Source organism: Prionailurus viverrinus, chromosome D1 (assembly GCF_022837055.1).
Source record: "Prionailurus viverrinus isolate Anna chromosome D1, UM_Priviv_1.0, whole genome shotgun sequence".
NCBI classification, from domain to species: Eukaryota; Metazoa; Chordata; class Mammalia; order Carnivora; family Felidae; genus Prionailurus; species Prionailurus viverrinus.
Window position 1 is genome coordinate 89272253 of NC_062570.1, and position 14923 is coordinate 89287175.

At 46.0% G+C, this 14923-nt stretch overlaps 1 protein-coding gene across 18 annotated transcripts in view; it reads left to right on the forward strand.

Moving 5' to 3' along the window:
- CD44 (CD44 molecule (Indian blood group)) overlaps positions 1–14923 on the forward strand; it is an 89769-nt gene that overhangs the window by 34052 nt on the left and 40794 nt on the right. For all 18 annotated transcript variants that reach the window (XM_047824100.1, XM_047824101.1, XM_047824103.1 and 15 more), the window contains 3 exons: positions 1763–1928; positions 6433–6566; positions 13890–13958. In XM_047824100.1, the coding sequence (XP_047680056.1) occupies positions 1763–1928; positions 6433–6566; positions 13890–13958 (369 nt within the window). The remainder of the gene's footprint in view (positions 1–1762; positions 1929–6432; positions 6567–13889; positions 13959–14923) is intronic.

Consider the following 14923-nt stretch of genomic DNA (forward strand, 5'->3'; position numbering starts at 1 on the left):
TGAGAGATGGCATCTGAGTTAAAGTCAGTGTTGTCTGAAGCCACACCTGGCCCCTGACTAGCGATGTGGTGCCTGGCCTGGCACGCGGGCCACCATGCAGTAGGCCCAGAGGAAGGTAAGCTTCCTCAGGAAAGGACAGCCCTCGAGGCTCAAGGAAGTACGCTTCACCAGGACAGCTACAATGACTTAACCTTTCCGCGTTGGAGTTTACTGAAGTGCAGACCGGGGATAATAACAGTCCTAGAAAAATAATGAGTTTTCTCCTAAGGGGATAGAAGCCTTCTGAGATAGTTACACAGGATCGGGTAGAATCAGATAATTTTTCAACTCCTTCTTGAGATTTTAGGTTCACGTCTGCAAAATGCACAGAAGCTCTTGGGTTAAATAATTCTTTAAGCAGCTGGTAGCCATTGGGCCTCTATTTTGAATGCCACTGACTCTTGGGAGCCAGCAACTGATCTTGGCTCTGTCAACATGTTGAAAGTGTGTTTCTTAGGAAATTTTAATGAGTCATTTATTCATTCAGTAAATATTGGTTGAACATCTACTCTCTGGCACACCGTTGTGAGACTTAGAGAAACACTATAAACAGGGAAAAGGCCTTGCTTTTTTTGGAGCCTCCATCACAGGAAGGGTGGATGGATAATAATTAAATGCAAAAATAAATAAACAAGTTGCTGTGGAGGCACAAAAGCAGGGTGAGTGAGGGAGACACCGTGGGCTGGATGACAGTGTCGAGGGAAGTGAGGGGGGGACGTGAAGCCAAACCAAAAATGCCATGATCTAAGGACAGAACATTCCAGACAGAGGGGGTGGCAGATAAAAGTATTCTAAGGTGGCAAAGGGCTCAGTTCCAAAGGAACTGAAGGCAAGCCTTATGGCTGGAGCAGAGTGAGCTACAAAAGGTTAGAGAGGGAGACAGGAGCCAGCTCGTGTAGGTCTTATCAGCCATAAGGGCATTTATTCTGGGTACAACCAGAAGCCATCGAGGTTGTTAAGTTATGGGAACAATAAATACCACACGATTGGGGGGGAAATGCTCATAGTATGAGATTAAGTGGAAAAAAAGACCATCAAACCAAAAACTGTATATTTAGTACCATTTTTACTATGTAAGTACATAAGTAGACACGCCCGCATGAGTGCACAGATACACACACACACACACACACACACACACACTCAGAAAACTGAAAGAAGATACAGCAAAATATTTAAAGTGTTGGCGATAGTTGGTGGCCTTGCTTTTCCTTCCTTACTTCCCTGAATTTTGTCGGGTTTCTACAAGTTATATGACTTTCATAATCAGAAATAAATCCTGTGCTTTTTAAAAACTTGGTTGTAAAGCAATTGATGGAGAGAAAGTAGAGTGACCCTGCTTTACTGGGTCCGATCTCAGCGTTGAGCTGAATGTGTGGGGCTTCGGAAGGCCATGTGAATGTGGAAGACTCTGGCCAGTAGAGGTTTTTTAAGTGAGTCTTTTTTAAAAGTTTATTTATTTTGAGAGAGAGAGAGAGAGAGAGAGAGAGAGAGAGAGAACCCCAAGCAGGCTCCACACCTTCAGCGCAGAGCCCGACGTGGGGTTCAAAGCCACAAACCATGAGATCGTGACCTGAGCCAAAACCAAGAGTCGGATGCTTAACCGACTGAGCCACCCAGGAGCCCCTTAAATGAGTCTTTTAACGAATCTACCCTAAAACAAACTTCTTAGCCTTCGCAGTAATGTATGCAGAAGTATCTAACATTTCTGTTTCATCCACAGATTTGAATATAACCTGCCGATACGCGGGTGTGTTCCACGTGGAGAAAAACGGTCGCTACAGCATCTCGAAGACGGAGGCTGCTGACCTCTGCAAGGCTTTCAACAGCACCCTGCCCACCATGACCGAGATGGAGGCAGCCCTGAGCATCGGGTTTGAGACCTGCAGGTGAGAGGCGAGAGGGGGCGGGGCTTAGAACCCAGAGGCTCCTCCCTGACGGCTGATGGATGGTTGTCTGAAGGGTCGGCCCCACCCATTAATTTGGGCAACTCAACCTGGAACCTGTAGGACAACTGGAATTGAAAGCCGGCTAAAGACACCTTTGTGAATCATAGTGGGGTTGCCCGGAGGAGGCCATTAAGGGTCAAGGGTTGGAATCCTCTTGCCTAAAGTGCTTCCACAGCGCTCTCCCGGCTTTGAAGAAGCGTGCAATATCATTGTCGGAACCACAAGAAAACGTAAACCAAATAACAGTGTTTAAAATAAATACGTGCCTGGTGGAGTCCTGGCTCTGCAGACGTGGCTCAAAGCAGAGTTTTTTCCAAACAACTCCCTCTCTCTGTCTCTTTCTCTTCTCTCTTTCTCTCTCTGTGTCTCTCCGTCTCCCATTTGTTTGTTTCTCTTCTGTGTTGCTCTGCTTTGAGACTGTAAACGAAAGAGCATGATGATTATTAAGATAGATTATTACACGTGGTTGGGAAGTGGTCAGAGGGACCCAGAAGGCCTCCGGAGAGACCTTGTGCGGGACATCACCGCGCACCATGGACCCTTCTGCTGCAGGACAGTCACAGCAGGCAGTGGCCTTCTGCTTCTGAGTTTCCAATGGCCCTGTGGCGAGTGGTACACATTGAAAGCTAGCAGCGGTGACAACCACGGTGAAGTGGTTTGGTCTGGTTTGTTTTCACTAGAAGAGTTCTGGGTAATCTGAACAACCGCTCTGAAGTCTCCACCCAGCCGGCAGCTTCCCCCTGTTTTTGCAATGTATGTCATTAGGTAACACGCTTCCTCTTTCTCATTATACACACACGTACAAACACAGGCTGCTTTTTAAAAGTCAAGCTGCAGGGGCACCTGGGTGGCTTGGTCGGTTAAGCGTCCGACTTTGGCTCAGGTCATGATCTCACAGTCCGTGAGTTCGAGCCCCGCGTCGGGCTCTGTGCTGACCGCTCAGAGCCTGGAGCCTGTTTCGGATTCTGTGTCTCCCTCTCTCTCTGCCCCTCCCCTGTTCATGCTCTGTCTCTCTCTGTCTCAAAAATAAATAAATGTTTAAAAAAATTAAAAATAAATAAGTAAAAGTCAAGCTGCAGACGTCTGTATCCAAGCCATGAGATGTGAGTTAAGCACGCCTGTCCGCATCCTTGGCTACAGGGTAACGCCCACATTAGGAGTGGGAGCCCAGACTCTCCTGTTGAAAAGGAAAAGGAAAGTCTTGACTCCAAAACTGCACCGATAAGGTAGCCACTCACCACGTGTGGCGGGCTCACTGCAATTCAGTAACATTGAACCCTGGTGCTTCGGCGGCTCTGTCGACATTCAAGTGCTCAGCTAGGACGGATGACTGGCACCTGCTCTATTGGGCAACGCAGATGATAGAACATGTCCATTATCGCAGACAGTGCTACGGAGCAGTGCTGCTCTGACAGAAAGGGCAGATGTGCGCAGACATCTGCGCGTGCTCTGAGCGAGGTCTGGGAGAATGGGAAAGCGGAGGAAGGAAGAAGGTTCGCTGACTCCCAAACCCCAGCTGTAGGCTGCAATGAAGGAAGGCCAATTAGCAGATCCATTTATTCTGTTCCCCCAGGCTAATTGTTTAAATACAGCCCTGGCTAGGCCAGTAGCCTAAAAAAGTAGACTTACGAAGCTGAATTTTGATTGTGAAACACAGGCAAGACATACTTAGGAAACACAGAACTGTTCCCATCTGCTGAAAAGAGGGAGGTTCTTCCCACTCCCACTGGCGAACTGTTGCGCACTTAGGGGTTGGGCGCCCTGCTCCCCACTCGCCCACGTCCCCTCCATGCTCAGACTGCACCCTGGGTCGATCCTATTACTCCAGTGTCTGGATGAAGCCACTGAGGCTCGGAGGAGTGCCGAGGCTCAAGAAGTGGCCCCGGGGCCACATTGTGTGCGTGGGGAGGAGTCCAGATCCCAGTCCTGCTTCTTCGCCTGAGCCCAGGGCCAGAATTTGATGACCCTCCCCAAGGGCGGACTGCAAGGGGGACGAAGCAAGGTGCATGGATTTGCTGAGCATTTCTTTCCTCCCTGTGAACAGCAACCTGCTGGGGCAGTATACACACATTTAAATTTTAACATCCCAGCTCATGTACGGTGGGATGCATAAAAGTGGCAGTTGGAATGATGTGGCAACACCTCAGGAATAACTTACAAGGGGAATGCAGATTCTAGAATGTCAGTATTACACAGATCTCCTGAATGTGATGGGGGTGGGGTGGGGAGTAGGCTCACCAAGGATATTGTTAATTAAATTAAAACAAGAAAGAATATTGTAAATTAAAACAAGAAAGAAAGAAAGAAAGAGAAAGAAGGGAGGGAGGGAGGAAGGAAAGAGAGGAAAGAAAGAAAGAAAAAGAAAGAAAGAAAAGGAAGAAAGAAAAGAAAGAAAGAAAGAAAGAAAGAAAGGAGGGAGGAAGGAAAGAGAGAGGAAAGAAAGAAAGAAAAAGAAAGAAAGAAAGAAAGAAAGAAAGAAAGAAAGAAAGAAAGAAAAAGAAAGAAAGGAAGAAAGAAACAGGGATGCCTGGGTGGCTCTGTCAGTGAAGCATCCGACCTCGGCTCAGGTCATGATCTCACAGTTGGTGAGTTCGAGCCCCGCATGGGGCTCTGCACTGTCAGAACAGAACCTGCTTGGGATCCTCTGTCTGCCTCTCTTTCTGCCCCTCCCCTGTGCGCGCTCTGTCTCTCTCTCTCTCTCAAAAATAAATAAACACCCCCCAAAAATTTTTAATTAAAAATAAAAAAGAGGGGCGCCTGGGTGGCGCAGTCGGTTAAGCGTCCGACTTCAGCCAGGTCACGATCTCGAGGTCCGGGAGTTCGAGCCCCGCGTCAGGCTCTGGGCTGATGGCTCAGAGCCTGGAGCCTGTTTCTGATTCTGTGTCTCCCTCTCTCTCTGCCCCTCCCCCGTTCATATTCTGTCTCTCTCTGTCCCAAAAATAAATAAACGTTGAAAAAAAAATTTAAAAAAAAATAAAAAAGAAAGAAAAAGAAAAACCAAAGGGGCCTAAGAAACCTATCCTTCCACCCGGAGCAGGTATTAAATGTTGCAAAACACATTTCCATAATTTCGCTCCGGTAGGTATGAATCAGATATCTGCCACAGGACAGGTGGCAAGTCTCATAGGCTCCCATAAAACCTTAGCAGCCGCTCTCTTCTGTGTGCCCCGCCCTGATTAGTAGCCTTTCCCAGATATATGGAAACTTGTTAACATTTAATTGCTCTCCCTCTGCCCACCAAGCTCAGGAGTCTTTGGAGAAACCAGTCTGTCCTTTCAGATGGGGAATTAGTCATGCGCTACAGTTGCAACATAGACCTAATGAGCTCTATGTGCTTAGACATTTCAAATTCATGGCCATTTCCGTGGGTCTTGCAGGGCTATGCGCTATGTGCTGTTGCCTCTGGCAGGAAAGATTAAAAGGATCTACGCTGCGCGTTTTAGCCAGCATTGCAGTTTCAGAAACTTGCTGGATTTAACTTCACCCTCTTTGTCCTACCTCCCCCGCCCCGCCGCCACCCTCTTCTCAGCCCACATCTCATTTTGAGGCATTTTCCCTTCCGGACAGATTTTGTAGTGAGTATTCAGCTTCTGCGATGCGGATCCAAGAGGCCCGGGTGCTGTCTATTGTATCCAAAGGGGCCTCCAGCTCTGACCTGCTCCCCTGCTCCTGGAAACATCCTGGTAGGGGCAGAGGGGCCTTATGCACTTCTCTGACTGTGCTGCCTCTGGAAAATTCCCGAGCTAAATGAGGCACCGCTATCTACTTACTTAATCACTATTACTCCCATTTTAATGACAGTCAATTTACTTCCACTGGCAATGAAATTATGCCTGGGATGCTCGTGAGGCGAAATGTACTGTGTTCCTAGCATATAAACAGGGCTTTGTGTTTGCAGTAATGGAGTCTGGAGCAAGGGAATCACAGGAAAAGGTGAGGCGGGGAAGGAAGGGGTGGGGGTGGGGGAAATAGGCAGTTTTGACATTTGCGGGCTGATGCGAAGAGCCACCTCGTCCCATCCTTTGGGGGCTGGTGATTTGATGTGTTTCCTGGAAAATGGGAAGGTGATGGAGAGCCGGAGTGGAACTCACATCATATAAAGTGATCGTTCTTCCCTCTTTGGCGACTCAGGCTTCCCACCGCCTGTTCGAACGGACTTGCTGCTGCTGCCCACAGATTTTATCTGAAAACAGGTTTTTCCTTCCTGCCTCTTTCTTTTTTAAAGCTCTGTATAGAGCTCTAAATAAAATCAGCGGTGTCGATCCCCTCCATTCTCCCTCTGCTGTTGCTTTTGGATTTCGTACAACTCAGTTGTTGAAACGTCTGCCGTCCCCAGGGGTGAATTGAACGAGGCAGTGCAGCGTGTGAGATGTCACGTGATGGCGTGTTCTGAAACCCCCGTCGCCGCCTTGCAGGTGGATGACCTCTTGCTTGTCTCTTGCAGGTACGGGTTCATAGAAGGCCACGTGGTGATCCCCCGTATTCACCCCAACTCCATCTGTGCCGCAAACAACACCGGGGTGTACATCCTCACATCCAACACCTCCCAGTATGACACGTACTGCTTTAATGCTTCAGGTTGGTTCCGAGTGGATGTCTCTGAGCTTGGGGTTGCTTCGGGCATGCGGGCCTTCGGCAGTGTAGCTGACAGTAACTCAGTCTTGGCTGAAGTGGAGGGGGGGGTGGTTCATGTGGCTTCCCCTCACATAACAGATGCTCACTGAGTATCTCCACAGCAGAGACAAGATGCCTATCTCCAGGGTGCTGACTTTCTAGGCAGGGAGGCCAACAGGAAACAGAGAGATAGTAAATACCTTAAGTGATGGGAGAGAGTGGCGAGTGCTCTAAAAAGGAAAGCAGAGCGGGAAGCTTCAGAGTGCTAGGGGAGCTTTGGTCTGAGAAGGTGGCCAGGGAAGGTGCCTGTGAGGAGGTGCTTTTGGGGGAGCCCCAGCTGGAGTCAGGGAGGAAAGCCAGGGGCAGTGGGGACAGCCAGTGCAAAGCCAGGTGTCGGGGAGCATGGTGGCTTATTCTGAGGACGCCAAGGTGGCCAGGGTGGATAAAGCCCCGCTAGCAGAAGCGAGAATGCCAAGGAATGAAGTCAGGGGGGTAGACAGGGGCCAGATCACACAGGGCCCTATAGGCCATGATAAAGAATGTGGATTTTACTAGGTTCACGTGATGGAAAGTCATTGCGGGGTTTTGAATAAAGAAGTGACATGAATCTAATGAGAGCGTTGGTGTATGAGCCAAATGGCTTAGCTCAGAGGTATTTATTATATGTTGGGGCTTAGAGAAAGCTGGGAGGATATACTGTAAGCCTTTGACCTTCTTGAGTTTCCTTTCCCAACAATTGAGAGCCTGACAACTGGAGAATAAGAGCGCCAAGCTACGACGTGCACGCTGGGCTGCTGGCCAGGCCCCTCTCCCTGTCTAAGGGACCTCCTTCCAACCACTGGCCTAGAAACATGCTCATAAGTCTAATTCAGGCTCCAGCAAAATTCAAAAATCCCATGCATCGTGTATTTTCAGCATCTTTTGAGAAGGGTCAAAAACGTAAATGTCAAATTTTGAATGCCGACAATCAAACATTGATCGATGACTTACTTCTCAGACTGGGCCTTCTGTCCCTTAGGAAGGTTTTAGATTGTGTGAAAGGAAGATGGAACCACAAGATAAACCCGATAAACACGTCTTCCTGGCATATCGGTTCTCCTTAAAGATGGGAAGGAGGGCTGGGTTAAATTAGCTGGACAGTGGTTAAAGACAGTATCTGTCGGAGACAAATACAGATTATTATACGATGACTGAAGACGTTGTTTGCATGAGACAAACACAGATGTCATATATGGCAGTAGAATATCAAATCTGCATGGATTTTTAAGTACAAGTGGAAGCATCGAAATAATTGTGAGATTACGTCAGTAGCTTTCACTCTCCGGCCACCCACTGTGGCATGACCAGTCGGGATCCGAGTGGGAAGTCGAAGGAGAAGTCTAGACTTTAGGAGAAAGAGAAAGTTTCAGGGTTGAATAGTTGAAACGGGATGTGTGAAGCCAGTAAAATTATGTCAAATACATGCAGGTCCCTAAGCCTGTGGGAGGGACACTCAAAACACAGAGGAGAAGACCGCAGAGTGTTTGCTCTTCCCTGGTATATGAGCGAAGGGTGCGAATGAAGTTCAACCAAAAAGAGGAGAGTCCAAATGAGGCTAAACAGTACGTGGCCCATACCCCGTTCCCACACTCAAACCCACACCGTCCGTCTGATGACACGATGGTGAGAAAACCCACGTGCAAATAAAGGAGAAATAGACACAAAGCCACATGTGGCCTAGCTAGCTTATTTTATTGCCAGAGGGCTTTGGGAAGACGTTGTGTTTTAGACGAAGGGGTTGGTCACATGGGACAGGGCTGCCATGGGACTGCATACGCCAGAGTCTCTGGGTCCTGCCTGTTTCTTCTCCCACCGAATCTTGTCAAGTGAGTGTATGCCATAGATTGTGTTGTTGCGTATCCACATTGTCTCACCTGTTTGACGAGTTAGTATCGCTTGCTGGAAAGAACCTGAACTCAAAAGGCTAGAAGCTCACACTGTTTTATTGCCTGGAATTGCAGCCATCTAGACAAGTTACTACGGAGACTTCTCTCCCTGCCCTTATTTTTGCCTGTAAGGATGGGCCTATCCTCAGAGAAGGGAGTGAACAGTACTAATCAACTTTCCTCTTCTTTGCGGGCGAGGCGGTAGTCCAGCTGAAAAGTTGGAGAAGTTCAGGGAGTGTGTGCATACGAAAATGGTTGTAGCAAAGTAGTCAAGGTTAAGGGGAAGGTTTCCTCTTCTCTTACCCAAATTTACTTAATGTAGATAGGCTGCTTTTATACGTTTTTCTTTAAGTTTTTGGTTGTTGTTTTGTTTTTAAATGTTTATTTATTTTGAGAGAGAGAGAGGGCACGAGTTGGGGAGGGGCAGAGAGAGAGGGAGACAGACAATCTCAAGCAAGCTCCAAGCTGTCAGCACAGAGCCCGATGTGGGGCTCGATCCCACAAACCTCGAGATCATGACCTGAGCTGAAATCAAGAGTGGGACACTTCACCGAATGAGCTACCCAGGTGGCCCAGTTTTCCTTTAAATTTGAAAAAGAGTATTTATCGATCCACTATATGTACCCAGTACTCTGCTGGGCAAGTCGAGTGAGAAAGAACCAGTGGCCATATTTCTTGTCTTGGGAGGTTATTTTGTTGAAGCGATGAAACAAAACAAAACAAAAGAAAGAAGCTGGAGAAGATTGTTTATCTCAGGAGAAAGTCTAAATGTCTTGGTTTAGAGTCAGATGAAAGAGGGGCTAAGGGGACTATGGGTCTTGATAACCTTCTGTTCTATGCAGGGATCTCATTGGAAAGATCCTTGAATCCAGCTTAGCTGGAGAGTTGCCAGCAGCTAGTCAAGACCCAATGATGTGATCCCCCACAAGACCCTTTTGGTCTACAGGGACCAAATCCAGCTCAATCTTAGCAGATCGCTTCCGTGTACTTACCGTTTCAGCAGCAGTTTTGTAAAAGGTGGCCTGTGGGTTACAAATGAAAATAAGGCAGACCCTGGGAAGGCTGCATGATTTTTATTTTTATTGCCTTCTCTCTCAGGAAGGCCCAGCACAAGCATGGTGACTTTTGTGTTAACAGCCCAGAGAACTGACTTGAGTTGGTCCATTTTTTAAGTTTGCCTCCAGTAAAACACCCCATTCTTTTTTGAAGGAGGGATTTAGGAGAAGATTCTACATTCCTCTGTCTCTTCGCTCTTTCATCCATTCAACAAGTACTTACTGGATATCTAGAGTCTATCAGGCATTGAGGAGGATGTCTTTCTACCTGGCACTGAGTCATTGGCCGGATGGAATAATTAACATTTCTCTTGGCTGTTTTGCTGCAGTGGAGGCAAAGTTTAGAGAGGCAGCCCACCAGGAAGCCCACCCCAGAGTCTTTCTAACGACCCCTTGGGTTCAGGAAAGGCTCACCAGGCCTGATTCTCCCAGCAGTGCAGTGCTCATTAAACAGAATAAAAAACTGTCAGTGACGCTCTGCTGTCTGACAGGGGAGCGTGAAGGTATTAATTGCACATTTGGGTCACCATTCATCCTAGTGTGCTCGGCAGATTTGATATTCTTTATAAAAGTTAAGGTGAACTGGAGCATGAAGAGGCTCCGTTTGAACAAATGCTCTAATGATTTACAAAACTGTCTTGGTGTTTTTTTTACATCGTGCCCCGGTCTATTACAACCCAACTCCTAGAAGTTCCTTCCCAGGGCAGTGCTGTTGTGTTTGAATTTGGGGAACGTCGTTCCATCCCTGTCATTAAGAGGTCATAATCCAAGGCTGTTTCTGGATTTGAGCAAGTGACAGTACCAGAAGCATCTGTGGGGCACCTGGGTGGCTCCGTCAGTGGACTGCCTGACTCTTGCTTTCGGCTGTGGTCATGATCCCAGAGTCATGGGATCGAGCCTCGTATCAGGCTCCATGCTGAGCGTGGAGCCTGTTTAAGCTTCTCTCTCTCTCTCTCTCTCTCTCTCTCTCTCTCTTTCTGCCCCCTCCCCCACTTGAGTGCTACCTCCCTCCCTCCTTCCCTCCTGGCTTCCGTCCCTCCCTCCCTCCCTCTCTCTCTCTAATAAAATAAATAAATAAATTTTTGAAAATTAAAAAAAAGAAACATCTCACAGGTCCGGCCAGTTTCTGGTGGCGTTACCACAACAGACAGGGCAGATACTCTTCAAGATCTCCCAGGTTGGCTATCTGTCCTGATTTTCAGATGAGGAAATCCTTGGGAAGATTATTTGAAAGCTGTAAAAATCTAAAGAAGTATTGTTATTGTCCCCCATGACCTTGTGAATTCCTCAAAAGCAGAGACAGGAACGTGTTCATCTTTTTGCTCTTTTTAAAAAACCCGTCACATGAGTAATGTTTAAAATGAATAAATGAACTGATATTTCTAAAACTTTTTTTTTTATTATTTATTTTTATTTTTTTTATTTTTTATTTTTGGGACAGAGAGAGACAGAGCATGAACGGGGGAGGGGCAGAGAGAGAGGGAGACACAGAATGGGAAACAGGCTCCAGGCTCTGAGCCATCAGCCCAGAGCCCGACGCGGGGCTCGAACTCACGGACCGCGAGATCGTGACCTGGCTGAAGTCGGACGCTTAACCGACTGCGCCACCCAGGCGCCCCTAAAACTTTTTAAAAAATATTTCTTACGGCATTGCCATTCAGGGTTGATCTAAACATTTCTTGACCTGTTTATAATGGCAGTCCATTTGGAGAGTTAACATCTCAGGTGTGTTTCCTGGAAGAATGGGCCTGTGAGAAATTACCTTGGTATTTCCTCTTTCGTTCATTCAACAAATATTTATTAAGTGCCTTTCTGACCGATCACACATAAATGTTCTGCCCAAGATAGCTAAGGTCACTACACATCATGTAGAACTTACATATTTCTATGGAGCAGGGATTAGGGGTTGGGAGATGTGCCCTGAACAACCATCAGGTAAAATGAACAAGATAATCTGAGAGAGAAGAACCCAGAAGAGCTGCAAGCAAATGTGTGATGGTGGTGTATGTAGGGGATTGGTAAAGGGCTGGCTGACATTGGACAGTGAGGAACAGCCTTACTGAGGAGGTGACTTTCTCTGAGACTCTCTTCTGAGAAATCTTTTTACTTAGCCTTTACAAGAATGGCTTTTCCTAAAACCTGTTTTGTTTTTTTTCCAGTTGAACATACAAAGGCATCCCCTTTACCTGTAGGAAAAGATGCTTCTGGGGGTTGGGAAGCAACCAAACCTTGTTTTGTTCAACTTATGTTTCTGTCCAATGTTATGAGTACCCATTAATTTATGGCAGAACACTTAAAATATTTATAACAGCCTTCCTAGTGATAGCAGTCTTCCTACCTCCATCCATCCATCCATCCATCCATTCATCCATCCATCCACCCATCCCTTTCTTTCTTTGTCTTTTCTAAGAAACAACTCTAGGGACAAACCAACCTAACAAATAAGCTGCCATTTTGGGCACAGGTGCATGTGCGCACACACATACACACACACACACACACACACACACACACACATACACATACACAGTATAAAAGCTATAATTCACAAATGGATCCAAACTTCCTACAATAGCACAGCCAGTTCAAAGTTCTCTGAGTTTTTAGAGCTCAATACAAAGTCTAGTTACCAAATAGAGCATTCGGGCATAAATGGAACAGCTGGTTAAGGCATTCTTCGATCTTGTTTTTTTAGGGCTTAGGTATGCAGGGTGGAATTTTCAGGGCATTTTCAGTGGGCTTTACACAGTGTTCTCAGAGAGCTACTTAGTAATGTCTCTAGGTGGTTAGGAGTATCCAAGGTACATTCAGAAATCTTTATTCCTGAAGAAGAGGGGAAAGTAGAAGATAAGATGGAGGACAAAGAAAAAGAAGCCAGGGTGCCCGGGTGGGATATGGCAGCACACTGGTCTCAGGAAATAGTCTGGGCACCTAGACCAATGGTGGACAACCTACCTCATTAGCTATATGTTGAGAAGAAGTCTAGACAGAGTAGGCACTTAAGGATCCAGCTAAGTTAATCAACACATCTGTGCATCAAGAAGCCACTAAAGATTTGTTTGTTTTGGAATATTTTTTTTTGTTTTAAAACTTTTTTTTGACTTATTTTTTTAAATTTACATCCAAATTAGCATATAGTGCAACAATGATTTCAGGAGTAGATTCTATCAGGTAAATTCTTGGTGCTTATTTTAATGTATATATTCTCATGCTGGTCACGTTGATAAACATTTGATTATATTGGTCTGTCCTGTGTTTCCATCATTTCTGCAGAGTATTGGGATCGCATATGATTTTATTATAGTTCACACTTCTTTATTAAAAAATGTTTTTACACTGTTCCCATATTACTTTTATTCATTTATATGCTTATTTATTTTGAGAGAAAGTGCATGTGCGGGAGGGGCAGAGACGGAGGGAGAGAGAGGATCCTAAGCAGGCTCCGTGCGTCAGTGCGGAGCCCGACACGGGACTCCATCTCACAAACTGTGAGATCATGACCTGAGCTGAGATCAATGCTTACCCAACTGAGCCACCCCAGCAACCCCCCCCCCGACATTACTTCTATAATAACACACTTAAGAAGTAATTTCTAATCGATGCCTCATTCCAGAAGGACATGTCTATCTTATCTACCATAATATCCCCAGCCTTCCGCAACACTTGATGGAGAACATACGTATGTGTTTGTTTAATGAATGAATCCGTTAGGGTGGAAAGAGGAACAAGTAAGCTTCCCAAAATGTATGAAGGTAAATAAAAATGGAAAATGCATCACAAAGGTCAGGGAAGTTCCTAGGAAACTTAATCAAGTTTCAGAAAAAGAAAATTATTTAGTTGACTTATATGCGAAATCTAAAAACCAAACGAACACGCAAACAGAAACGGACTCGTAAATACAGAGAACAAACTGATGGTTGCCAGAGGGGAGAAGGGTGGGGGATGGGTGGGGATGGGTGAAACAGGGGAAGGGGAATTAAGAGGTACAAACTTCCAGTTCTAAAATAAGTAAGTCATGGTGATGGGAAGTATGATATAGGGTATGGTATAGGGAATACAACTAACATTGTAGTAACGTTGAAAGGTGACAGATGTCATGGTGAGCGCTGAGTAATATGTAGACTTCTTGAATCACTATGTTGTACACCTAAAACTAATGTAACATTGTATGTCATCTATATTTCAATAATAAAAAAAAAGAAAATTATTTCAGAAAATGTTTGATAAAACCCCATACTAACCAACAGAAATCAGTTCTGCGCATAGTTTTTACTGTTCTCATGCCTTTTTTCTTTGCTACCCCACAGCTCCGCCTGGAGAAGATTGTACATCGGTCACACACCTGCCCAATGCCTTTGAAGGACCAATTACCATAAGTACGTATCTCTTCGAACCTTCATTGAGTTTCTCCATTCTTGGGAAAGGGATCAGATGCATTTTCTGTGTTTCACATTTGAGCAGAATAGCTGTTTCCCTCGGCCAGGGACACTGGCTGTGATTCACTGGCCCTTCCCCTTCTCCTGCAGTGGCTTGAAACTACAACTTGGTTGACCCCAACACATTGTTCCTCAAACTGCAGTCATTCGAAAACCACTTTCTTTTTGACGCCTCTGTGTACACAGAACGATCATTCCCTTGATATTTTGCGTTTAATTGGCCCATTCTTTTCTACTTAAACTATGTTCGTTTAAAAAAAATGCCTGAAAATGGAAAACCCAATTCTTGGTCGTAAGTAGAAGGTATCCTTAAACATATACTTAAAATGTGGGACAAATTAGGTCGCGTTCTTAAATTCTAGCTGCTGAAGGTTCTGAGTCTGAGCTGTGTTCTTTCTCATAGAAGAGGATTAGTAAGTCTTAGGGGGAGAGGCATTCCAGCCCCCTAAATTTTGTTTAATGGTAGTATGAAAGATAATTATAAAGGGCATAGATTTCCTGGTAGGGGTTTCAACATTATTTATACCACACCCACCTAAACTCATCTTGGTTACCCCCAAGAAGTAGGCGTCTGGCACTGTATGAGAACAGAAAATCTCAACCAAAATTTTCAGAGCGGTCAACTTATTAACCCTGACCTTCTGGCCTCTGAACCTCATTTTTTGGGGAAGTGTCATAATGTTGAGGAGGCCTGGTTTCTGCCTCCTAAGGACCAGACCCCTCAGTGTACAAGGGAACAGTGGTGGCAGTGGCAGAGGGCTGAGAATTCTTCCTGGCCATGCCCATCCAGCCCCGCACTGTTATATAAAAAATTGTCCCTGACCTGTGCCTCAGGGAAGGAAAGGGAGGCCCTCACGGTGAGATGTGCTGTCTCAGTCAGGCTCGGTCTAGTTCCTTACCACCTG